Source organism: Heteronotia binoei, chromosome 2, assembly GCF_032191835.1.
Source record: "Heteronotia binoei isolate CCM8104 ecotype False Entrance Well chromosome 2, APGP_CSIRO_Hbin_v1, whole genome shotgun sequence".
Lineage (NCBI taxonomy): Eukaryota > Metazoa > Chordata > Lepidosauria > Squamata > Gekkonidae > Heteronotia > Heteronotia binoei.
Genome location: NC_083224.1, coordinates 57,131,851 through 57,159,187, shown reverse-complemented (window position 1 = coordinate 57,159,187; position 27,337 = coordinate 57,131,851). Strand labels below are relative to the sequence as shown.

At 39.2% G+C, this 27,337-nt stretch overlaps 1 protein-coding gene across 1 annotated transcript; it reads right to left on the bottom strand.

Annotated features, from left to right (window-relative positions):
• NFS1 (NFS1 cysteine desulfurase) lies at positions 1–27,337 on the bottom strand. The gene is made up of 13 exons (XM_060231057.1): positions 27,135–27,337; positions 25,420–25,487; positions 24,874–24,990; positions 24,632–24,715; positions 21,969–22,121; positions 20,729–20,822; positions 12,506–12,640; positions 5,644–5,801; positions 4,712–4,817; positions 2,328–2,409; positions 1,432–1,515; positions 1,235–1,324; positions 1–314 (listed from the first exon to the last, which is right to left on the bottom strand). Exons 1-13 carry the CDS (start codon positions 27,226–27,228, stop codon positions 251–253), a joined length of 1,329 nt encoding a protein of 442 aa, XP_060087040.1. The 5' UTR covers positions 27,229–27,337; the 3' UTR covers positions 1–250.

Below are 27,337 nucleotides of genomic sequence, written 5' to 3'. Positions count from 1 at the left end.
TGAATATTCATACTAAGCTTTATCAGCATCACTCTCAAAATATAAGTACTGTATCCATGTATATTTGCTTATGTCCTGTTATAATGTACATCTTGACAAAATTTCATCTTCGCTTTAGTTTCCAAGCTGTGTGTTTAGATTGTGTATTTTAAACCATGAGAAAGCGCCACATAATTTTACTCAGGAATGTACATAATATATCTGTTTAATACATATTCATGCAGTCCAAGATTACAAGTGGTCTGCTTGCTTAATGTTGTGTCCATTTAATGTTCTTCAGGTCAATTCCATCCTGAACCATTTCCCACAGTGGACTGTAAAATAAGAAATAAAATCCATTGTCAGTACCTAAAAATACAAATAATATTTAACAAAGAATTTTCATGTTAGGCTAGGCTCATGTACAGTAAAAATGAAATGCTTTCTACAAAACTGTTCTACAAGGAAGCTTGTATTTGTTTGTTTCATTTATACTCTGCCTTTTTCTGCAATGGGGACTCAGAGGCTTATATCATTATCTTCTCCATTTTATGCTTACAACAATGCTGTGAAGTAGGCTAGGTTGCCTATGTGTGACCAGCCCAAGGTCACCCTGTAAGCTTCCATGGAAGAGAGTGGATTCAAACCTGGGTCTCCCAGATCCTAGTACAATACTATTATCACTACACTAAACTGACTCTTTTCCAATCTGTGCAGCATGCATTTGCCCCTAACTGAGTGCCCCAACTAATTTATTGCTACAAATCTTAGTCTCACAATGAAATCAAACAGAGGTCCACTGGGACCTTAAAGATGCAAATAACATTATTCTGGAATAAACTTTCATGAGTTAGTTCACTTCATCAACTGAGGCTCACAAAAGCTTATGCTGGAAAAATTGTTGTTTGTCTGTTGCACTGAAAACAAACAGGAGTCCAGTGACACCTTAAATGAAGTAAGAAAACAACTGGCTTTATTTAACCAGTCTTCCTTTCTAGACTCCTTATTCAATAGGAATCTTTTCTTTTTTTAAAAAAAGTCTTATTCTGGTTAATACCCTAGTCTAAATCCAATGGGGCTAAATCCAATGGGGCTGGCATTTGCTAAAGACAGTAATAAATATTTGATGGTTACTTGATACTTAATAATAATCTTTATTATGCTGAGCACTGAAGTGCAGTGATTTCTGGCAGTTATTTCCCTGATGAAATTCCTATGACAATTAAGTGTTTAACGCTCAGAATAGTTACTTTACCTCATTTCTCTTAATCTCTTGACTTGCTGAATGCATTTCGTTACTGTATAATCTATTTCTTCTTCAGTAGTAAAACGACCAATACCAAACCTGGAACAAAGCAAAGATCAAGCGTTATGGAACACACAGAAGAGACTGAAAGTATAATCTACTCCCATATTGCTGAAAAAAATGTTCACAAGAATTATGCATCTTGCCTTATGGATGAGTGAGCCAAGTCTTCATCCGTTCCAATTGCACGCAATACATATGATGGTTCCAGAGATGCAGATGTGCAAGCACTAATGAGAGATAGGGGAGAAAGAATGACACTATTCATCTTTATGTCAGCTGTGGACAAAAAAATAGACTCAACTACATTAGTAAGCTATTAATATATTCCTCCCATAACTGTATCCTCATTTCATTCCTTGTTTTTTTCTAGTGCCGTCTTTGAAATGCCTTCCGTTAATTTTGCAAAAACTTCTTCTGTCTTACAGATCCTCTCCTATTTTGTTCACATGTAGTTCTGAGCTTACGCAGTCAGTAAAGCAGCAGACGAACCAATGTTAGGAAAATAAAAGTGCAAGGGAGAAAAAAGAATAAGACAATATGAAAATGGGCACAAATATCATGTGAGGAAGGAAGGAGGATTTTATTAGTAAGAATTAGCTACCTGTTGAATTCATCCCTCAGTAATAAAGCCTGATTTTAAAATTATAGTTCGTTACATAACAACAGAAGCAGGACTTTTTTTTGAGCAGGAACACACAGGAACGCGGTTCTGGCTGGCTTGGTGTCAGGGGGTGTGGCCTAATATGCAAATGAGATACTGTTGGGCTCTTTCTACAAAAAAAGCCTTGAACAGAAGCATTAAAAAAGTCAGAAATTTTAATTAAGAACCTTTTTGAGATTAAAGTAAGTAAATTCAGGTTAGAATCCAAAGAGACAATTCTTGATTAGGTTAATCATAGACTCAGGGCCAGTGATGATCTAATTTTGCATGATCTGCATTTATTCTGTGCTTTCTTCAAGAAGCCCAGAATGGCTTATATAGGATTTTTCCTGTTCATCCTTTTTCCTCCTCCTGCCCATTCCCACAAAGAAAAGTTACCTTCCAGATGAGAGAGCCACTTCTTTAAGAGCCATCAACAGACTTTCTCCTTCCACATAAGCAAAGGATAAATTGATGCAACCTGCAGAGTTAATAAGAATCAGCTTAATCAAAGACACAGTTGTACATCCACACAATGCAATCTTTGTAGGAAAATGATATCATTTGGTATATTAGTATTAAATCACTTTTCAATAACCACAATAACCCTGGCTGGTTGGTTGCAGCAGGGTCATGTTAAATCCATTGAAGACGGAGGTCCTGTACCTGAGTTGTAGGGGGCCAGATATGGGAATTGGGCCCAAGCTCTGGGTGGGACATTCTTGTCACCAGTGCTGAGAGTGAGGAGCTTAGGAGTGATACTGGATGCCCCATTATTAATGGAGGCCAGATCACTGCAGTTGCAAAACAGCCTTTTCCCATCTTTGGCAAGTTCAGCAACTCGTCCCCGACCTTTCCTCCCGCTACTTATTTATTTATTTATTATTATTTATTACTTTAAATTTCTATCCCGCCCTCTCCGCCAGCGGACTCAGGGCAGCTAACAACATACATTTTTACAATTTAACCAATAAAACTACAATTTAAAATTATTTAAAACACTTAAACATTAAAACATTCCATTGCATTTTTGGTGCTGTATCACTATAATATAATTTAACATAAATGTAAATGGTGATCATGGTACTCTTTAATGGTGTAGAGTGGCTACTTGGCTACAGTGATCCTTGCAATCATAACTTCCAGGATAGACTATTGTAACTTGCTTTACATGGGGCTACCCTTGTACCTGATCCAGAAGTTGCAGCTAGTGCAAAATGCAGCAGTGTACTGTGACAACTCCATAAGTGCATATTTGGCCAATTGCACTGGCTGCTGATAGAATTCCGGTCCATTTCAAGATGCTGGTCTTAACTTTTAAAGCCCTATGCAGCCAGGGACCAACATATCCAAGGAACCCCCTCTCCCCATATGTGCTGTGAAGAGCTCTGCATTTGGCAGATCACCATCTACTGGAAATTCCCAGCCCAAAAGACATCTGCCTCACCTTGACCAGGGCCCGGGCATTCTCAACCCTGGCCCCAGCATGGTGGAATGAGCTCTGGTGGAACCAGTTCTGCAGGGCCTGTAAAATGGAGCTATTCTGTCAAGTCTTTGGTTGAGGCTGCTGACGTCCAATTAATCCTAGTTCAGCTGCTCTTTGTGTCCAATGGGAAAGACTCTACCACTGAGAACCCAGATCATTCATGCCTCTATCTACTTTGGAAGCCATAAGTACTGAATATGCCATCTTGTGATGCTGCAGACTATAAAATAGTTGTTTTTAGGGCTTTTAAGTTGTTTTATTTTTTGTTCAATGGGTTATGTTGCGACCTACCCTGAGCCTGGTTACACAAAGGGTGGGATGAAAATCAAATAAATAAATAACCAGAAACACTTTTTTCACAACACCTACAGAACTTTACTTAAGGCACTGACTTGGATAGCCCAGGCTAGCCAAATCTTAATCATATCTTGGAAGCTAAACAAGTTAATGTTTGGATGGGAGTCCACCAAGGAAGTCTAGAGTTACTTCACAGAGGCAGGCAATGGTAAAGCACCTCTGAATGTCTCCTGCTTTGAAAACCCCATGTGGTTGCCATAAATCAGCTGTGACTTGACAACAAAAGGAGCAACAGCAGCAAAATTCTTCAGCACTAATAAGCAGGGATAATATACATAAAACTGTCTAGCCATGAATATGATGAAGCTCTGGCAAAGTGCTACTGTTTGGACCTTTACATCTTTCATAGTACCAATACACAGTGGTTTGCCTACTGCCCTATTTACACTTATGATTAGAACAAAAATAAAAGGCTGTGCATCAACTGCTACTCATTAGGCTTAATATTTTGCAGCATCTTGTAGATGACATTATTAAATTATAATTATTATCAAGTATCTCTATCATTACAAACTCTGCTTTGGAATTATTAATTCAGGCTTCATACTGTAATTCTTGTTTAAACACAGACCTTCAATACTATTGTTGAGAACACATCTAAGATTCAGCTCTAATGTTATTACAATTTTATTTTACCTCCCAATTTTCTATTTAGCCAAGATAGCTTTCTTATCCCAAAGATACACTGAAAACACTAAGTTCTGCTACAGGAAATTTATTGTTGAGTTTCTGAGTTAGCACCCAATACAAACAAGATTATTCATTGCTCAATAGATCGCACAGAGTGTCTTCAGTTCCAAGACAACTCTTGTAGTGATTTATTTTTAGGCCAGTTTTGGAAGTGTGAGGCTACAAAAGATTGTTTTTAAAAAGGAAGAGTACTGAAGAGCTTAAAACCAATACTGTAGAAAAGAGAAACTTGATATTCTGCCCATGATACCTGGATAACGATCCACTGGATCTCCATTCATTACCACATCAGGAATTTCTGCCATTATTTTTGTTACAAGTCTCTCAGCTAACAAGCTAATTCGCTTATGGTCATACTGAGGGAGGAATAAGAAAATAAACAAGATGATTTACTAGTAAGCAGATGAACCTTGACAAACTTATTCAAAATACCAAATTAGTCATATCCAATCAGTTTCCCAAGAAGCCCAAGCAAAAATATCACATTAAGGATATATGAACACCATTATTTGTCAAGAAATTTATCAATAAGAATTACTAAGTAAATTGTCATAGTACAAGTCAATGCCATGTTAAAACAAGTGTTACCATTGTAAAGCTGACCTGAGAAAAAATATTTGAAAGCCATGTTTTGCTACACTATGATTAAGAAGTCTATAACAGAGCAGTTCTTTAACAGGCTACCTCCAGATCCACTAGAGATTCCTATACTTAAGCAGAAACCAGAGATGGCTTCCAATCTCTGGTATATTAGCAGAAGGACAGTGTTGCAGCAGTAAGCCACAGGAACCAGGAAAAGAGTTCTGATTCCTTTCAGGCTAGAGGCCAGAAAGGACCTCCAAGCACATGAATATAGCACTGCTAATGAAATAAGTTGCTACTTCAAATTTCTCTTAAAATAGTTCTCCATGTTTTGTTTCGCTGTTCAAGCAAGCTTTGTATATTATTTGAAAATTAAGAAAAGGAACAACTCTACAGTCTGCTAACACCACCTGGATAATTATTCACCTGCAGAGTACCAAGAATGACATCATATTAAGCTCTAATCCCTACAGTTACAAGTGCTGTTTTGCAGACCTGCAGCTATGAGAGTTCATTAGGGTACAATAGCTAAAGAACACCATAAAATGCAACCTTCAGATCTGGAAAAGTTACACAGATAAATCAAAATGCACCTTATACCTCCATCTCCTGTTGTGCCAGTTCACAAGCTGCTCCAAAGCCCACTACAAGAGGAGTTGGCACAGTTCCAGAACGCAATCCTCGCTCCTGACCTCCCCCACTCTGTAGGGGTTCCACTCTCACCCTTGGCCGACGTCGAATATAAATGGCACCAACCCCTTTTTTGGGGAAAAATATAATTCCTGCTCAGTTCAAACATGGAAGGATTTGCATATTTCAGTTTCCAGAGGAAAAAATTCTCCCTCAGGATTTTTTTAACCAAGATCCTTAGTTATGACAAGAAAAATCACAAATGACATTTTAAACTTTAGAAGTTCCAGTCTACAATTATAATACCAGCAATGGTCTCCCAAAGACTGAATTTCCCTTTCACTCCTTTTTTAAAATTGGTAAATTGCCAGACAGCTATTTTTTATTTGCTGGAATGAAGCAGTACGCTGAAATAGTACTTGCTCCAGAACAGATGAAGGTTCTGGGGAAAATATTCTCTTCAACGTTATTTCACTCAAGAAAATCAAAAATAAGTGCGTTGCCAGCTTTCAAACCTTAGTTTCTGTCGGTAAAGGAAAAGATGGAGAGACCCTCTGCAGAGCTATTTTTGCCACCTCTTTCCACCCTTGCTCCGCTCCCTCCTACCCTGGAAGGAGGACACATTGACACCTGGCCTAACCACAGTCTTTGGGCCACTTCCTACCATGCAATCAGAGTGGATCACCCAGGTGTTGTAGTGGCCACTGGATGACTAAATGCCTCAAAATCTGCCTGGGCCCAGTAGCAGCCTCCACACAGCTTACATAACTTGGCTGAGCCTGGCAGTAGCCACCAAATAAATCACCTGAGCAACCTGCTACCACACAACTTTTGCAACTTGATCGCACTTTTCCTAGGAATAGTCTGCTGGGAGAAGGGAAGGAGGGAAAGCTGAGAACCACTGTAATATAAAGGAACAAGTATTAGATTTAGGGTCTGGAAGACCCAGGTTTGGAAGGCTTAAAGATAGTGGCTAAACGTAAAAACTGTGTCGTAATAGGTGATTTTAACTACCCGCAGATTGATTGGGTCAATATGTGTTCTGGTTGAGAGAAAGAGATTGAGTTTCTTGATGCTTTCAATGACTGTGCTATGGAGCAGATGGTCTCAGAACCTACCAGGGGTGGGGCGATCCTGGATTTGGTCCTAAGTAATGCCCAAGACCTGGTGAGAGATGTAAAAGTGATTGTGCCATTTGGGAGCAGTGACCATAATGTTATTGATTTCACCGTTTGCATAAATAGGGAGTTGCCCAAAAAGACCGCCAAAACCACGTTTAACTTTAAAAGGGGTAAATTCACTGAGATGAGGAGGCATGTGAGGAGGAAACTGAAAGGAAAGGTAAATATGGTCAAAACCCTTGGGGAAGCTTGGAGACTATTTAAAACTATAATCCTAGAAGCTCCGATAAAATACATACCACAAGTTAGTAAAAGCACAAACAGGCATAAGAAAAGGCCTGCATGGTTAACAAACAAAGTAATGGAAGCTGTAAAAGGTAAGAAGGACTCCTTTAAGCGGTGGAAAACCAGTCCAAGTGAGATTAGTAAAAGGGAACACAGGCTATGGCAAATCAAATGCAAGACTGTGATCAGGCAGGCAAAAAGGGACTATGAGGAGCATATTGCAAAAAACATAAAGACCAACAATAAAAATTTCTTCAAATATATTAGAAATAGGAAACCAGCCAGGGAGGCAGTGGGGCCCTTGGATGACCATGGGGTAAAAGGATTACTGAAGGAGGATAGGGAAATGGCTGAGAATGTTTTGCCTCCGTCTTCACTGTGGAAGATGAGAACTTTTTGCCCGCCCCAGAACCACTAATTTTGGAAGGGGTGTTGAAAGACCTGAGTCAGATTGATGTGACAAGAGGGGAGGTCCTACAACTGATGGACGAATTAAAAACTAATAAATCACCGGGTCCGGATGGCATACATCTGAGAGTTCTGAAAGAACTCAAAGTTGAACTTGTAGATCTCCTGACAAAAATCTGTAATCTTTTATTGAAATCTGCCTCTGTTACTGAGGACTGGAAGGTAGCAAATGTCACCCCCATCTTTTAAAAGGGTTCCAGAGGAGATCCGGGAAATTACAGGCCAGTCAGTCTGACTTCAATACCGGGAAAGCTGGTAGAAAGCATTATCAAGGACAGAATGAGTAGGCACATTGATGAACACGGGTTATTGAGGAAGACTCAGCATGGGTTCTATAAGGGAAGATCTTGCCTCACTAACCTGTTACATTTCTTTGAGGGTGTGAACAAACATGTGGACAAAGGAGACCCGATAGATGCTGTTTACCTCGACTTCCAGAAAGCTTTTGATAAAGTTCCTCATTAAAGACTCCTTAGAAAGCTTGAGAGTCATGGAGTAAAAGGACAGGTCCTCTTGTGGATCAAAAACTGGCTGAGTAATAGGAAGCAGAGAGTGAGTATTAATGGGCAGTCTTCACAGTGGAGGACGGTAAGCAGTGGGGTGCCGCAGGGCTCGGTACTGGGTCCCATGCTCTTTAACTTGTTCATAAATGATTTAGAGTTGGGAGTGAGCAGTGAAGTGGCCAAGTTTGCGGATGACACTAAATTGTTCAGGGTGGTGAGAACCAGAGAGGATTGTGAGGAACTCCAAAGGGATCTGTTGAGGCTGGGTGAGTGGGCGTCAACGTGGCAGATGCGGTTCAATGTGGCCAAGTGCAAAGTAATGCACATTGGGGCCAAGAATCCCAGCTACAAATACAAGTTGATGGGATGTGAACTGGCAGAGACTGACCAAGAGAGAGATCTTGGGGTCGTGGTAGATAACTCACTGAAAATGTCAAGACAGTGTGCGATTGCAATAAAAAAGGCCAACGCCATGCTGGGAATTATTAGGAAGGGAATTGAAAACAAATCAGCCGGTATCATAATGCCCCTGTATAAATCGCTGGTGCGGTCTCATTTGGAGTACTGTGTGCAGTTCTGGTCGCCGCACCTCAAAAAGGATATTATAGCATTGGAGAAAGTCCAGAAAAGGGCAACTAGAATGATTAAAGGGCTGGAACACTTTCCCTATGAAGAAAGGTTGAAACGCTTGGGACTCTTTAGCTTGGAGAAACGTCAACTGTGGGGTGACATGATAGAGGTTTACAAGATAATGCATGGGATGGAGAAAAGAGAGAAAGAAGTACTTTTCTCCCTTTCTCACAATACAAGAACTCGTGGGCATTCTATGAAATTTCTGAGCAGACAGGTTAAAACAGATAAAAGGAAGTACTTCTTAGGAGTTGCTGGATGAAAGAAAGAGGACACAGAAGAAGAAGAGGAATTGGTTTTATACAATGCTCTTCACTACCCAAAGGAGCAGCTTACAATCACTTTCCTTTCTTCTCCCCACAACAGACACCCTGTCAGGTAGGTGGAGCTGAGAGAACTGTGACTGACCCAAGGTTACCCAGCTGGCTTTATGTGGAGGAGTGGGGAAACAAATCCACTTCTCCAGATTAGAGTCTGCCACTCTTAGCCAATATGCTACTCTGGCTCTCATAGTGAAAACAAGTGTACAGACAGGGATGCAGGGGGAAATGAAGTGATCCCCCCCACAAGTCCTTATGGGTTCTCTGCTTGTCATATATCTAATTCTGAACCAGGCCATAGAACATGGATCAAAACATCTGCAAAACAGAGTCAGACCTGGGAGATCTCTACAAACCTGAAAGAAGCCCCAGATCTGCAGGGAAATTCTGTAATATAAAATAAATCCATTAGTGGATTAAAACACACCCAAAATGACAGAAATAATACCTGCAGTTTTAAGGAAAGAATGCCCATTGAGCCTACAGTTTAAGAGTACAACTGAATGTGACACCTCAGCTTGAGACCCTGGAGAGCCGCTGTCAGTCTGAATAGACCATGCTGACTTTGATGGACCTTTGAGGGTCTGATTCAGTATAAGGCAGCTTCATATGTTCATATGACACTGTCCACAGTTCACCATGGGAATACACCTCCATTTTCTAGTTTCAGGAAATGCTGTTTAAGAGTGCCATGAAGGCCCAATTCTGGCCACACCACTGCAGCAAAGGTAGAGGAGGGAGTCATGGCTCCCCCCCACAATGCCCTTTTTCTGACCCAAAATGGAACTGGGCAGTGTCTGTAAATACAAAGCAAACCCACAGGTAGCATCCCATCTAGTTATGCCCTGAGATCTCAGAAATTCTGTAGGGGTTCCTAGGCAACAACAATATTGCCCAACCTTTCACATCTTGTTTTCTCTAAATCAAACACCTTTGGACTTCCCTGGTCATGTCCTTGGAAGAGGATTTGTGGGGACAGGCCTAGAGGTGACCACCAATGATTCACTACCTCCATAACTCAAGTTGGGTCTGCTGCCAGTGGCCACCATGCAATTTGATCAGACTTTTACCAGGGAATGTCTGATGGGGAAGGAAGGAGGGAAAGCTGGAGATGGGAAGACAAGTAAAGATAGCTTGGCTGATGAGGAGAGAAGGACACAGATGAAAGAGAGAGGCTATAGGGGCTTCCTGGGGAGGAAAAGAGGAAATAGGGGAAGAAGATCCCAGGGGAAATTAAATGTCCCTTGCAAGTCTTTGGAGGGCCCCCTGATTAATCATTTCTAAATGAAGTACTCTGGCCACAAATGGGATATGTCTCCACAATCTGTATAGCCAACATGTGACTAGGTTTGGTGTACCAAGGTGGTCACATGGAAGTAGTGGACATAAAGATTAATAGAAATGATTTCCAAATAAACTGTTTCAGATTAATGCAGAAGTGTTCATAGTTTACAAATACTTATTTACATTCTTCTACTACTTTACATTCTTTCTGGTTGCTGTTGTCTGAGCTACAGATAAGGAACTGAGAGAAATGTTAGCAATTTCAGCATAATAATTTTATTGATTAGGCCAACTTCTCATCAACATGAACAGAACACTGATAACCTGTGTATTCATTACAAGTGTTTAAGCATGTCTTGCTGCTAGCAACTAGAAATAACCAGGAGGGGACCCACAATACTTGTCGGTGGGGAACCCATTCCTTCTCAGTAGTCCTTGGTCCTCACTAGGCCACCTACGTGCCAGCCAGCCAGCCTGCAATAATCCCTCTAAATTGTGGAGTCTTGTGAGCAAAGATTTTGTTTGCTTTGTGAGCTACTGGCATTAACATTGTGAGCTAATGCATAAATGAGTTTGCTCTGGGGCCATTTTTCCTGAGCTAAGACAAAAATGTGTGAGCCAGAAGCTGAAAAACTATGAGCTAGCTCACACTAACTTAGCTTAGAGGGAACACTGTTCACCTGCCTGCTTCACATGGGGGAGGGCACCTCCTGCATCCACCCCCCCTTGCCTGCCTGCAGCATCTCCACTTGCCTGGCTCATGCAATGGCAGACAGGAGAAATGTGACCCTGCTAGTTGTGCTGGATCTCTCAACAGCCTTCAATACTATTAACCATAGTATCCTCACTGAGCCACCTCTTAGCACTGGGACTGGAGGCCATGTTACAGTGGTTCAAGTCCTATTTAGGAGGGGAATGTTACTCAACGCAGAAGTCACCTTAGAAAACCAGGCAGCTGCAGTGGTTCAGAGTGATTTTGCCCAGCTTTGGATGTGTGTCAACTGTGTTCTTGGTTCACTCAGGTGTAGTTATAGTGATAGTGACCCATGCCTTAGTTGCATCTAGGCTGAACGACTGCAATGACCTGTACTTGTGGCTACTCTTGAGTGTGTTCAGAGGCTGAAGCAAGAGCAGAATGCTACAGTTAGATTGCTGGCTGGGGCTTTCAGGAACATGTAACCCTGATATTACATCAATTACCGTTGCTACCAATCCACTCCTAAGCCCAATTCAAGGTGCTGATTTGACCTTTAAAGCCATACATGGGTTGGTACCACGTTATCTGAAAAACTATCCTCTCCCATATGTTCCTGCACCAGACTTAAGATCACAGAGAGAGGCCCCCTGACTGTTCTTGTCAGTCGAAGAACCTAATTTGGTGTGTACACGAAAGTGAGGCTTTTCAGTGACAGCCCCACAAATATGGAAGAACATCCCCAGGGAGGTGCACTTAGCCCCTCACACTTTTGATCTTTAGGAGGAAGTTGGAGAACATTTGGTTAAGTTTATTAGCAATCCTGAGCTCTGTTAAATGTTGGCTTTTATGTTTTTAACATTTTAATTTATACACTTTTTGATGTAAGCTGCCTTGTGTGCCACAAAAAGGAAAGGTAGCTAATAAATGCTTTAAATAAACAAACAAACCACTCTGCTTTCACAGAGTGACTGCTGGTACACAGTAGCATGCAAACAGCCCTTGATGAATCATGCAAGCCACAGGGTTCCTGATGGGCTAGCATTGATGAATCCTCTCTCAGTGGCCCAAAGAGTTCTGGAAAGGGCCCTACCCCTCCCCTTCTACTGACAGACACCAAGGCTTGATTGATGGCAATACTGCTGCAGTAGCCTTGTTATTTTAAATACAGCTGCTGCTTTTATTATTAGAGGCATTAACCCCCATATATATATATGTGGGGCATTTTCAGGTTCGTGAAAGATCTGACTTATCAGCGTATGGCTTCAGTCTTTGAATTTAAATATACATGGATTTGGCCATGTCAGAAATTAGCTGCATTGATGATGATAAGCCACAAGAAACATCATAGTCCAAATTTCCTTCAAAAATGTTTTGGGATATTAATATTCAAGAAGAAAATAAGACTTGTCAGAGCAAAATACTTATTTATCTGGTTATCTATTTGTCAACGCAGAATTTGAAAAGGTATTAAAATAAACTTAGCAACATTTAGCCACCAAAGAGAACTTAAAAGACATCCAGTACCTTTGGGACTATAGATCTTATGACCGCTGATGCTCATTAAGTCAATTTTCATATCATTGACATTCAGGGGGATTTTTCCAACTGCCTGAGCAGCATCTGTATGAAAGAAAACTTTGCGAGAACTGCAGATCTGACCTGAAATACAAATACAGCAAGGGTTATAATAGGGCATTATATTTATATAATATTAAATTTATAGAGATTTTAAACATAGACAATATGATCCTAAAAATAAAAGTGGCTCCACACTTGGTTTCAGGATCCATTCTTGGAACTGACAAAAAAATTCTATTCACTAGTTCAACTCTTAATTTGAAAAATCACAGGACCTGCTTTTAAGTGGATAAGAAGAATAAGGTTGCTGTGCCTGGTTGCAACATTAACTAAGACCATTAAATCAGCCTATTGCATGTTAAATGGCAATTTTGTTCCATGTTGTTCTGGGACTTATAAGAAGTGCTATAATTGCTACATACTGACTAACTGGAGTATCATTCAGTCTGTAGCATTATGCAGTAGTTTTATCATAAAGGAATTATGCAGCATCCAATAAAGCTGCAGGTACTATTTTGGAGTTGTCCTAACCTGTACAAGTTGAGTAATAAAAAAGCACACCTGAAAAGGTGTGTAAGAAGTACTTTTCTCCCTTTCTCACAATACAAGAACTTGTGGGCACTCAATGAAATTGTTGAGCAGTTGGGTTAGAATGGATAAAAGGGAGTACTTCTTAACTCAAAGAGTGACCAAAGAGTGTTGGACTGGATGTGCCATTAACCTGATCGAACATGATTTCTCCTATGTTCTTAAATTCTTCTGGTCCAGGGTGACAGAGAGTGGAGTTATTGTAGAAAATATTATCTAGAGACAATTGCAGTGACTGCAAGTGGAATTTAAATGCCAAAGCTGCAACTAAAATAAATGCAGAGACATGAATACACTGTTTTGTGTAGGCTGAACAACTATGGGTTGCAGTGTAGCAGAATATTGTACAGAACAAGCTTTTTCAAGATTCAAATGCTTCCATATGAATACTGTTCACGGGAGAGGAGCACTATGCTCCAATACATACTCTGAGGCTCTAGTGATGCACAGGACCCAATTTCTTCAAGGTCTGATCAAACTGTACTCTATTTACCATAATGCAATTTTTCTTTTTGGATTTAAAACAATTTTATTTAGTAACATATGGTAACAATATCTATTTCTTGCATCATTAATAACTTCTTTTTATCTATCCCATATACTACTTTCTAACCACCCCTCCCCCCTGTTACATGACCCCCTCCAGTGTTATTTACTTAAGATACTAACATTTAAAGGTACCCTTAATAAAAACAAAAATTAATATCCTTCTTCCTTCTAATACTTAATCATTATCAAAAATTGTCCAATGTCCTTTTATTTTCCACTCTTTTTCTACATATCTTCTAAACTTTTTCCACTCCATCTTAAAAACTTCTAAATCATAGGCTCTTAAAGTTCTTGTTAACTTGTCCATTTCACTCCATGTCATAACTTTTACAATCCAATCCCATTTCTCTGGTATTTTTTCTTGCTTTCACAACTGCGCATACAATATCCTAGCAGCTGAAAGCAAGTACCAAATTATAGTTCTATCTTCTTTTGGAAATTTTTCCATTTGTAATCCCAACAGAAAAGTCTCTGCAACTTTCTTAAATTCGTATCCCAAGATCCTAGAAATTTCTTGTTGAATCATCTGCCAGTACTTTTTTGCTCTTTCACAAGTCATAAGAACATAAGAGAAGCCATGTTGGATCAGGCCAATGGCCCATCCAGTCCAATACTCTGTGTCACACAGTGGCAAAAAATTTTATATATACACACACACTGTGGCTAATAGCCACTGATGGACCTGTGCTCCATATTTTTATCTAAACCCCTCTTGAAGGTGGCTATACTTGTGGTAGAAAGTCCACCACATATGGTAGAAAGAACCTTCATGTTTTTTACATTTCCAACATCTATCTGGCATCTTGTTGTTCATCTTTGCCAACTTTTTAGGAGTCATATACCATCTATACATCATTTTAAAACAGTTCTCTTTAATACTGTGACATGTCGAACCTTTATAGAATTTTTCCACAAATATTCCCAAGTTTCCATCTGTATTTCTTTATTTACATTAATTGCCCACTTAATCATTTGAGATTTCACTACTTCATCTTCCGTAGACCATTTTAAAAGTAATTTATATAGTTTTGAAATTAATTTTTCATTATCTCCAAGCAGAACTTTTTCCATTTCTGTTTGCTCTTTTCTTATTCCCTGTTTTTATATCATTTTCCACCAAGCTCTTTATTTGTTGCATTTGGAACCAATCATATTTATTATTCAACTCTTCAGCAGTTTTCAATTCTGTTTTGCCACTTTGTATTTTTAATAGTTGATTATATGACAACCACTTTTCTTTACCCATCTCAGCTGTTATTTTTATTACTTCTGCTGGCACTATCCATAACGGTTTTCTCTCATCCCCATATTTCTTATATTTCATCCACATATTTAACAAATTGTTTCTTATATAATGATGAGGAAAAAAACCATCCATCTTTTTTTTCCATAATACATATAAGCGTGCCAGCCAAATTTATTTCCATGACCTTCCAACGCTAAAAGTTTTTTATTTAACAGCATCACCCATTCTTTTATCCACACTAAACAAACTGCTTCATGGTATAACTTTAAATCTGGTAGTTGGTAGATTTTCATTTATAAACATTATATCATCTGCAAATGCTCTATATTCATAAGTAAATCCTTTTACTTTTAACCCTTCTATTTCTTTGTCTTCTTGGATTTGCATCAGTAAAATTTCAAGAGTCATTATAAACAACAGTGGGGAAAGTGGACAGCCTTGTGTTGTACCTTTGCTAATTATCATATCTTCTGTAAGATCTGCATTTATACATAGCCTTGCACGTTGTTCAGTATAAATTGCTTTTATCATCCTTATAAAGTTTTCCCCAAACTCCATTTTCTCCATTACTGCAAACATAAAGTCCCAGTTTAAATTATCAAATGCTTTCTCTGCATCCGCAAAGAATAATGCTACTTCCTTTTCTGGATGTCTTTCATAATATTCTACAATATTTACAACAGTTCTAATATTGTCTCTTATTTGCCTTTTGGGGAGAAACACTGCTTGATCCTCTTTTATAAAATTTATCAGATATTGTTTAAGCCGTTCTGCCAATATTCTTGTATATATTTTATAATCATTATTTAATAGTGAGATTGGTCTATAATTTTTTCGTGACATCTCTATCTTCTTTTGGAATCAACAAAATAACAGCTTCCTTCCATGTATTTGGTATTTTCCCTTTCATTCTTATCATGTTCATCAATTTCTGAAGTTTCGGTATTAATTCCTCTTTGAAGGTTTTAAAAAATTTAGCTGTATATCCATCTGGTCCAGGTGCCTTTCCATTTTTCATTGCATTAATTGCTGCTTCAATTTCTATTTTTTCAGTTGGGTCATTCAAAACTTTTTTCATATTTTCTGTTAAGGGTGCTATTTTAATATTTTGTAAATACGCTTCCAACTTTTCTTTATTTATTTTAACACCCTTAAATAATTTAGCATAGTACTTAAAGAATTCTCTCTTTATTCCTTCTTGATCTACCACCTCTCTTCCGTCAGCCACAATTTTATTAATGATTTTGCTTTCTCTTATTTTTCAGTTGCCAGGCCAAATATTTTCCAGGTTTATTTGCTCCCTCAAAAGATTTCTGCTGTAATTTTTTCAGATTCCATTCCAGTTCTTTTATTTAACAAATGTCTCATTTGTGTTTGTAATATTGTAATCTCCCTCATAATTTTCTTTTTTCCTGCCTTTTTCTCAGTTCCCCTTCTTTTTTCTTTATTTCATTTTGAATGTCCAACATCTGTTTTTCTTTTGCCCTTGTCTTTATTATTCAATGTAATCAATATTCCTCTCATTACTGCTTTATAAGCATCCCATACCATCTGAAATTCTATATCTTTATCATTTATTTGGAAGAAAGCTTTAGTTTCATTTTCTAGAGATGTCACTATTTCTTTATTCTGTAGTAAATCTTCATTTAATCTCCATCTTCTCGACTTTTTAGACAATTTTGTAATCCATATTATTGGGTTATGATCAGCTCCTATTTTAGGTAAAATATCTATTTTCTTTGTTATAAGGCCTAAATTCTTAGTGCCCCACAATGTGTCAATTCTGGAAAAAGTATTATGTCTTGCTGAAAAAAAGGTATAGTCCCGCACTTCAGGGTTAAATTTTCTCCATATATCTTCCAGATTTTCTTGTTTGACCAATTCAAAAAAAGACTTTGGCAATTTTCCTTCATTATTTTTCCCCCCAGATCTATCCAGTGTATTCTTAATTGTTCCATTGAAGTCCCCCATTATCAAAACTTGATCATATGTCACTTCATCAAGTTGTTGTATAATGTCTTTGAAAAAAGCATCCTTTGCTCCATTTGGTGCATACAATCCCAATAACAACGGGGTTTTTTGCATTTAATATTATTTCTACCGCTACAAATCTTCCATTTTTATCTTTAAACACTAATTTCAGATCCAATTCTTGTTTAATATAAAAAATCACTCCCCTTTTCTTCTGTTCAGCCAATGAATGAAATTCTAGTCCCAATTGCTTATTCCATAAAAATTTGTAATCCTTTTGTTTGATATGTACTTCTTGTAAACAAACTATATTACACTTTTGCTTTTTAATCCAATGAAACGTTGCCTTTCTTTTTTGTGATGAATTTAGTCCATTTACATTCCAAGATAATAATTTGTAATCCATCATGGTGCAAATTCTTTATGTTCTTCATAAAATCTACACAGTTCCTGTGTGCTTGTAATTGTAATCCTTTTTCCTTGAAGTTCAAAGCTCAAGCCTTCAGGTATTATCCATCTATACCTCATTTCATTATCCCGTAATTTTTCTGTCAATTTCTTATATGCTCTTCTGTCATTTATCACTTGTCTTGGCAACTCCTTCATAATTCTTACTCTGCTGCCTCCCACTATCAATGTCTTCTCAAAGTTTTTATTCATGATTTTTCCCACCATTTCTTTTGTCATATATCTTAAAACCACATCTCTTGGTAAATTATTTTTTTTGGCATAAAGTGAGTTCACTCTATACATATAGTCATACATATTTCTAGTCCGTTCAGGATCTTCCTCCAGAAATTCTGCAATTATTTTTATTATATATTCTTTCAAGTCAATTTCTTCATCCTCAGGTACTCCTCTCAGACGTATCTGGGTCTCCATCAATTTGCAGTCATGAATTGCCACTTTTTCTTGTATTTTTAACAAGGTGGAATCATGTACTTTCACTCTCCCTTCCACCTCTTTCACTTTCTTTGATGTTACCACACTCGTCTCCCACTCGGTATCAGCTCTGCAGCATATGACGTCCTGCTTTGCAGAGGCTGCCAAGCTATTCGGCCTAGAAGACAGAAGTTCTCCACCAGCCTGCACCCCAGGAAGATTATCACCCCCCCTGCATCAGTGTGGGTGAATCAGTTCTGAAGACAGTCCAGCAGTTCAGCTACCTGGGGTGCATCATCTCCTCAGATGCCAAGATCGACAAGGAGATTGACAACAGGCTGGCAAAGGCAAACCGTGCATTTGGCCGACTGCACAAAAGAGTGTGGAGCAACAAGCATCTGAAAAAAGGCACAAAGATCAATGTTTACAAAGCGGTTGTGATGACAACCCTCATCTACGGCTCCGAATCGTGGGTTTTATACCGTCACCACCTGCGACTCCTTGAGCGCTTTCATCAGCGCTGCCTTCGCACCATCCTCAACATCCACTGGAGTGACTTTGTGACCAACACTGAAGTCCTCAAGCGGGCGGAGGTTACCAGCATTGAGGCACTGCTGTTGAAGACGCAGCTGCGCTGGGCAGGGCATATTTCTAGGATGGAAAACCACCGCCTTCCCAAGATTGCCCTGTATGGCGAATTCTCCACCGGCCATCGAAATAGAGGGGCACCAAAGAAGAGGTACAAGGACTCCTTGAAGAAATCCCTTAGCACCTGTCACATCAACCATCACCAGTGGTCTGACCTAGCCTCAGATCGCAAAGCATGGAGGCACACCATCCACCAGGCTGTCTCTTCCTTTGAGAACGCACGCATAGCTGGTCTTGAGGACAAAAGGAGATTGAGGAAGAATCGCACTGCTACAGGACCAACCCTAAATCAGACTTTTCCCTGCAGCCGCTGTGGCCGGACCTGCCTGTCCCACATTGGTCTTGTCAGCCACCAGAGAGCCTGCAGCAAACGTGGACTATTGCACCCTTCTTAAATCTTCGTTCGCGAAGCCAAGCCGAGAGTCCACAGTCTCATTTCTGAGATCCTCTATATCTTTTTTTTAGCTTTTCAATATGTTTTCTAATTTCTTTTTTGGAAGCAGTTATCATCTCCATCATCCCTTTCATTATCCTGACTTCCATTGCATCTAATTGGTCCTGCATTTTCTCCAGTGAAGCAGTCCTTGCATGGGTTTGCTTATGGTCTGACATGTAAAAACACCGAAAATTCTGACCTCACCAAATTAAATTTCAACTATCAGATTTAAAAGAGTGAAGCTTGCTTTCTTCAATCAGCCTAATTTCGCCATCCTCTGAGCCTCCTGGGCTCAGATATTAATTTTTAAAGTTTTTATTTTCTCCAAAATGGCGGTCGTGACTTCCTGCCTCACTTTAATTTTTTTTTCCTTTTTCCTCTAAAGGCTTCTAAAATAGTTATTGACAATAATGTCCAATAGCATTTACCTTATAATTGTCACCTCTATCGGCTCCACCAATTTTTAATGTCCCGAACACTTTAAAAATTTTATTTAAATTTTAGCCTCCTTGCAATGGCCGCCAATGTTTTTCTATGATATTATAGTCCTAGAGTAGGCTGGCTGCTTCAATGATTTCCCTTTTCCATCCAGTGCTTCCTGCTTTTCTTGCCACCAAATCCCATTTTCACTGGTAAAGAGATCTCACAATACTTGACGTATTTCCTGTGTTGATTGTGGGAGCTGCAATTCTATGACAATGGAGCTTTTTCTCAAAAACCGCAAGTAAACCAAACAATAAATTCCTTTCCACTTTTTAGCACTGTCCTTTAAATTTACAAAGTCCAAATTTCACCCCTTCTCCTTCCAAGCTTTTTGGATTTCAATTTCCCACCTTCTGATTTTATTTTGTTTAACTTTAATTAGTCCCGGAATGAAAGATAGCAGCCTGTACCTTTTCTGTAGTTATCCAGATCAACACCGGTCTTGTGTAGCTTTAGATGTTTAGTAGTATCAAAGAAGATTAGGATCCTGTCGAGCTTATGTCAAATAAATGACTCTGGAAACTTCTGCAGATGATGAAAATGCAACTCGTCTCCGGAGACCCCTCAAAGCCTCAAAGGAGCCCCCCCCCCCCCCCCCCGGGACTCCCTTTTAGCCAAGGTAAATCTCCTCAAAGTTTCCTGTGCATATCTTGGACTGATCTCTGACTGAGAAAAGTAAGCAGTAGGCATTAGATTGCCTTCCACTACCCCGAACAGAAGTTCCAGCCTGCTCCCCTTCTGAGAAGCAGTTCAGCTCGGCATTTTCCAACCCCGGAAGTTCGTAATGCAGTTTTTCTTAAACCTGCAGCTTTGTACTGCATAGCAGAGGTATACAAGTCTGCTTCCCATGGCACAGAAAAAAGAATTCACAGAACTTATTCTAAACTGAGTTTTTCACTTCTCATATGTAAAAATGGTACAACTCGTTGTAAAGGCACTTCTAGAATTCACCCCAATAGTCCAACTACTGGGTTACACTGTGTCCATGTCCCAGGTGCTCCTCTGAAAATCTGTAGCTACCAGACAGGACAAGCACCGAATGAGGCATACATCTCCCAAGCACAGAGTAGTCAAGCTCTTATTCAAATGGCAGGCCGAAGGAACAAAAAAGAGTTTGCCATTTCACCTTGCTAAAATGTCACAGCTCAAGGGACAGACTCCTGGACAGCTCAGAGCTCCTACCTATATATTTTACAGACATAGCAAATAAGCCAATGACTAACTATCAAACCAACAGGTATCTTTTACAGACATAGCAAATAAGCCAATGACTAACTATCAAACCAGCAGAACATGTCCCAATATAATTTCATCATCATGCTTTATGAATGATCATTTTTTATTAAGGCTACTTTGGTCTACTTACCAATATCACTTACTCGCTGCTTCACTCCTATTTCGTTATTCACAGTCATTATTGAAACCAAGCTCGTGTCAGGTTGTATCGCATTTTCTAGGTTCTAGTAAAAACCATACAAGGACAAGCAAATCTTGTTGCTTCAGAATTATATTAAAGCTTTTTTGTAAATTATATTGAGTTTTAAAAACAAATCCTTACAATTCAGTGACTATTGAACTAAAACTTTTAAAACATTTGTACACAACGTAAATTGTAATCGCATGTAAAATCAAACTGGCATTGCAAATTATATATCCACAAATTCTGAGCCTATCCAAATTATAATTCAAAATCATAATCTTAATTCCAAATCATAATACTGAAGAGTTGGATTTATATCCTGCCCTTCACTTGGAGTCTCAGAGTGGCTTATAAACTCCTTCGCTTCTTCTCCCCACAACAGACACCGTGTGAGGTAGAAGCTCTGAGAGAACTGCTCGAGAGAACAGTGACTGACTCAAGGTCACCCAGCTGGCTGCATGTGGAGGAGTGGGGAATCAAAAAATTCTCCAGATTAGAGTCTGCCGCTCTTAACCACTACACCAAACTGGCTCTCAATGTTCCTCCTGCCTTCAAAATTAACTATGCAGTTATCTCATTTGTTATAAACAGCCCAACCCCCCCCCCCCCCAGTTTGGGTGTCTCTCCAGATTTAAAGAAAGATCTCTTCTGTGTGCACGGCCCCTATCTGTGGATATGATGATCTCCATCTGAGGCCATGTTTAGACTTAGATGCAATGAGAAACACCATTGTCCAAATTCTCTTCGAGAAATGTTTGGGATTATAATTAATGTTTGGAATATTAACATTAAAAAAGAAGAGAAGACTTAACAGAACAAAATTCCTATTGAATTTAAGTGGTGCTTGGATGGAAAGTTCAGGTAGTTCAGATTTATGCACTTAACTGAACTATGTAGCTATGGATTAAGTCTAAAATATTTCAGAATTATGACCATCTAACTTCCTATGACTTGCAATGGCTGAAAAGATTCAGTTGTGTTCAATATAAAAGATGAACACTTAGAACCAGTCAGCCATTGTCACTTCTGCATGTGACAAATATTCTAACATTTTTGCATGTAGGAATCAAGCATATATTAGAAGACATTGTATTTCTCAACCATTCCATAGCTAAAGAACGAAAAACAAAAGTAAAGCAGCATTCTGTTCTTCACATAGACAAATATTCAGCACCAAGTAATTTACCTTTAAATCTATCATCCCATTTTTCTTTACAGGCAAATATGTAACTTTAAAGCCCTCAGCTTCTAAGGCACGACAAGAATCTAGCACACATTTGTGCTCAGTTTGGGTGGTAATTATGTGTTTCTTTCTTGATTTATAGAATCTTGCAACACCCTTTAAAAAAAAGAAATAGAGAAAAGAGTCAATCAAATACACTGGAAAAGCAATGTATTTTGCAAATATAAAATCAGGTGTACAAATCCTTAGCTACTTGGCTGCCCTGGGCAACAGAAAGTACCATAAAAATAATCTCAATACTTTCAATAAGTGATAGTTCTCACTTCTGTGGACACAGAGAATTTCTCAGACCAGTCTTCCTGCAACTATTATACTGGCAAATAGCTACCAAGGAAAACTCCTGCAATCTCTATATCATGAAATGGTGAAAAGGGACTGTGATGTTCAAATTTTCTATGGAAAACATTTTGGAGATAAAAGAGAATTGCTGATAGTTATTCAAAAGACTCTGGAAGGGGACATGACCAGTTCAATGCTGGGGAATGAGAAAAAAGAGTCATTGATGGGACTCAAATCAAGAGACAGTTTAATGATTTTCTGAATGGGCTATTACAGTTTTCAAACAGTTGCATAAGAGAAATGAACTAAAAGTGGGACTGAAAAAAGGAAAGTTCCTATTACTATAACTCATAATGACAGTTCTAAAGGGCTTGAAAGGGTAAAGAAATAGTTTTAACTTTTGGGGGGAAAATAATGATCCACTGATAATGTAACTCCTGTTTTATATAACTGATTTACATAAATGTACAGCCAAACCTAAAATGCAGTTTTATAACAACCTAGGTTGCTCTAAGGCAGGCAATAGTTTAGGAACAGCAATAACAGCTAAAACTGTTTAAACCTTAACACCGTTTAGCATAAACTTAATCTCAATATAAATGAGTAATAAACCCTCACAAAGTAATAAACCCTCACAAAGTTATAATTAAAATTTATTTATTAATTTTGATTCATAATCTGCCCTTTCCTTAACAGGCTCAGGGCGGGTAACAACAATAAATAAATGCAGAGTTAAAATTAATTCATATAGTAAAAAGATATAACATTCTAAAAACCAAACTCAGATTCTGCAGATGGCAATATCAAATTTCATACATTCCTCCCATATATCCCCCAGCTGGTATAAGACAGATGACATAGTCCTAAGATAGTGAGTCAACTTGACAGAATGATTTCAGCAGGGAGGTCACAGAATGATAAAACATTTATCGCCTCAGTTGAAAGCCTAGTGGAACAGCTCTGTCTTACAAGGCCTGCAGAACTACAATAGTTCTTGCAGGGCCCTAATCTCCACTGGAAGCTTTTCCCACCAGGTAGGGGCCAGAACAGAGAATGTCTTGGCCCATGTTGAGGCTAAGTGGACTTCTTTGGGCCAGGAATTACCAGCAAATGTTGATCCATGGAGTGTAAAGCTTTCCGGGGGTATGCGGGAAGAGGCAGTCCCACAGACATGTCGGTCCCAGGCTGTTCAGGGCTCTGAAGGTCAGAACCAAAACCTTGAACTCGATCTTGTACTCAATTGGTAGCCACTGCAACTGGCAGAGCACCAGCTGCATACACACCTGTATAGGCACTGCAGCAAGCAGGCACGCCACTGCATTCTGCACTAGCTGGAGTTTTCAAGTCAGATTCAAGGACAAGCCCACACAGAGCAAATTGCAGTAATCCAGTCTGGACATGGCCCTTGCATGGATCACTGTGACCAGATCCTAGACGGAGAGGTAGGGAGCCAGCTGTCTTACCTTCCATAAATAGTACTGCCATGATCTGGCCCTCCATGGAACGCAAGACATCCAGGATCACCCCAAGGTTCTGGACCCTTGGTGCTGGCAACAGTGGTGTTCCACCAATGGTCGGGTGCCTCATTCCCAAACCTATCCTGCCTTGGGCCAGACACAAGACCTCCATCTTTGATGGATTTAGCTTCAGCCGACTCAGTTGCAACCACCCTGCCATGGCCTTCAGCACACAGCCCAAATTTTCCAGGACAGATTCTGGATGGCCATCCATCAATAGATACAGCTGGGTGTCATCAGCATATTGATGACAACCCAACCCATACATCAGTACTAACTGGGTGAGGGGGGGCATATAGATATTAAAACAGCATTAGCAACAAGATCGCTCCTTGCAGCACTCCACATTCTAGTAGGTACTGCTGGGAGGCCATGTCACCAATTGCTACCCTCTGTCCCCAACCACGGAGGAAGGAGGAAAACCACTGTAGGACAGTCCCCTTCACTCCTATGTCCTGGGCACTGAGAACATTAAAGGACAATAAAATATTGAATTCAAGTTGTTTAAATATCAAGAGTGCACTACAGTCTACAGCTCTATCTTGCAAATGCAAAAATCAACAGCAATATTCAAATTTGGAGTATTTTTATTAAAATGTTTGTGGTTATAAATATTCCACTGATTGAAAGTTAACTGAACATTTTATATACTTGAGTCTTGGCAGAGCTTCTGTTTATACAGATTTAAGGCACACACCCCAAAACAACAACAGTATTTCTACAGCCAGAAATAGGAATAGAAAATACTAAGTCCTGAATATAGTAGCATTTTACAATAACATCATTAGACATTACAAGATACCGGTTTACCTTGATTGCTATATTGTTTGATTCTGTTGCCCCACTGGTAAAAATAATTTCTTTAGGATCTGCTCCAATTATTGATGCAACTTGCTATTATATTAAACAGAGAGAAGAATATGTTACAACATGAGAAGTAGAAAATTATATTCACCAGATGATTTTTGCAACGCTTTCTAAAAGAAAACTGTTTAGTTGCCTTGCAGAGACAGATTTATAATTAAAGAAAAAGAGCAATCCAAAAGTCTTACTTGTCTGGCCTTTTCCATGGCAGACTCACTCTCCCAACCATATGCATGAGTTCTGGAGTGTGGGTTGCCATAGTAATGTACAAGATAAGGCAGCATGCTGTCCAGAACTCTGGGGTCCTAGAACACAAAACACAGTCAATTTCTCAGAAACTCTAATCTCTCACACATATTTATTTTGTTCCTCCAAAAATAAACTCAGATTAAAAAAAAAGAAAGAAAGCATAATCTTGTGACTGTCACTGGAGCTGAAAGCACATGTGTATATACTTGAAAGTAAGTGATACCAAAATCATCATTTCTAAGTAGATATTAACAACATCAAGGTTTAAATAGTCACTAGTTTCTCTTGTCACTTGATTAAACTTGCGTTTTCCCCAGTCCAATCTATCAGAAGATGTTGACACCAATTCTAAATAGGTTTGCTCAGAAATGTCTCATTCTAATCAAATAAGTGTTATTCCTGGGAAAGTTCTTTTAGGAATGCAGACTAAATATTTTTTGTTTTTAGAAGCTTCCCTTCCCCAAAAGGATGCTTAGTTCACAAACCAGAGGAGTAGTTGCTTGGACATCCAAGTACAGTGGCCGAAGCGCAGATTCATCAACATTGCCTTTACCTGTAAAAAGAATACAAATCTACAGAAAACAAATCTAAAGAAAACATTGTTCTTTTCCTCCCAGACTCTGCCATCTGTAAACTAAACTAAGCAAACAATTTCCTGTAAGCCACAGATATAAAGATGACAAGGTATTAAACAGAAAGTACCCCAGAACATGGTGGAATCCAAACAGTGTTTCATTCAGTTCACAAAAATATTAGAAATTCAGACTGTCCTTGTTTTCATTTTTCTGAGCGCTCTCATTTTTAATTGCTATAGCTAATCTCCAGATTTGACCAATCCTGTTGTTTTTATTGTCTTGCATTGTGTAATCCACCTTAAGCCTCATTGAGAAAGGTGGACCATGAATAACATAAATTTTAAAAAATGCAGCACTGGAGTAATCATGCAGGTATGACTTTAATTCCAAACAAAAAGCAAGACTACTGAATTTGACAACATTTAAAAATTATTTTTGACATCATAAAATTAATGCTATTTGCAACACAAATCAATTACAAGCAGAAATGCTTTAAAAGAAAATAATAATCTTTATTCTTTTTCACAGTCATCATAGAAGACCTGCACAGTTTCAGATACAAAATGTTCATTTCCTATCAAAGCTGTCACCACCAAATTTGTGCCTATAATTTTAACAACTCCCAGAGGTCACACAACAGTGGCTGCAACTCCTGCCCTGGTATCCCAAATGTCCCTTTACCTGCTACCATAGGGCACAGCTATAGTCCTATTTCATATGGCCTGGGGAAGAGAAAGCTGGATGGATGGACCACAGCAACACCAGGATGGGTGTTGCATCTTGTCTCGCTTCATTTCATCTTCTTTAAGTTATGAACCCTCTTCACAAGGCTGAACGAATAATTTTCTTAATTCTTCACAGGGCTTTTTTTTAGTAGGAACACAGTTCTGGCTGGCTTGGCATCAGGGGGTGCAGCCTAATATGCAAATGAGTTCCTGCTCAGCTTTTTCTACAAAAGCCCTGTGTGAAATAATGGTGACATCGGTGTGTGTGGCCTAATATGTAAATGAGTTCCTGCTGGGCTTTTTCTACAAAAAAAGCCCTGATTCTTCCAATTTTATGATTCAACAAAACAATCTCCCTGACCTTCTGTTTATTTTTTGTCACTGTCCAACATTCCGGGAACACAGCAAAACTGCTTCAGACCAGAAACTTGCAACAGAAAGACTCCAGAGAGGATAACTGTGTAACGCCGCTTCAGCAAATACAACCAGATTTTTCTGGCACCAACATGTTTATTACAGTATGCACGGTTATGCCGCAATTATAAATCTATAAACTTTGACATGTCACAAGGGACTTGTTGCCACAGGAAGATAACGTGCAAGTGGCTTTAAGACAAGGACCTGTTTGCTGTTACTCTGTAAAGCTCTATGCACAATAATGGCGTTATATAAATAAATGTTAATATTCCAATCTGAGAAGGGACCTTATTTGATTTATCTCTTACTGAGAACAACACTCGTCTTCTAACCCCGCAAAATAAAAATATCGCCTAGGCGACATATGCTGCTCGAAGTGACCCACCGACCAGCGCGACAGAAAAGCATGATCAACTTGGAGATCCAGCCATTATATCTATCCTTCCGACAGGAGGTCTGACAGAGGTCACGGGAGTCTTTTACCTTGTTGCTGCGTAGCAACTCCCGAAAGTCGCCTCCCTTGGAAGACTACCAGCCCCCTCAGCGCCCGCAGAACCCCCGGCCGCGGAACCCACATCGTTGTACCCTCCCTAGCAAACAACGCCACAATCACAACGCTTGACCCTTCACCCTGACGACAGGAGGGTTGTTTCCTGAAACGTCATCAGAGCGCAGCGGAAGAGTAG

What these genes read in the sequence shown, in the direction of transcription:
- NFS1 (XM_060231057.1), bottom strand. Translation starts at nt 27,228, where the DNA reads ATGTGGGTTCCGCGGCCGGGGGTTCTGCGGGCGCTGAGGGGGCTGGTA. An exon ending in GCAGCGAGTAAGTGATATTG is followed by an intron (nt 12,641 to 20,728) that starts GTAAGTAGACCA and finishes TTTGTATTTCAG; the next exon opens with GTCAGATCTGCAGTTCTCGC. An exon ending in TAAGATCTATAGTCCCAAAG is followed by an intron (nt 5,802 to 12,505) that starts GTACTGGATGTC and finishes TCCCCAAAAAAG; the next exon opens with GGGTTGGTGCCATTTATATT.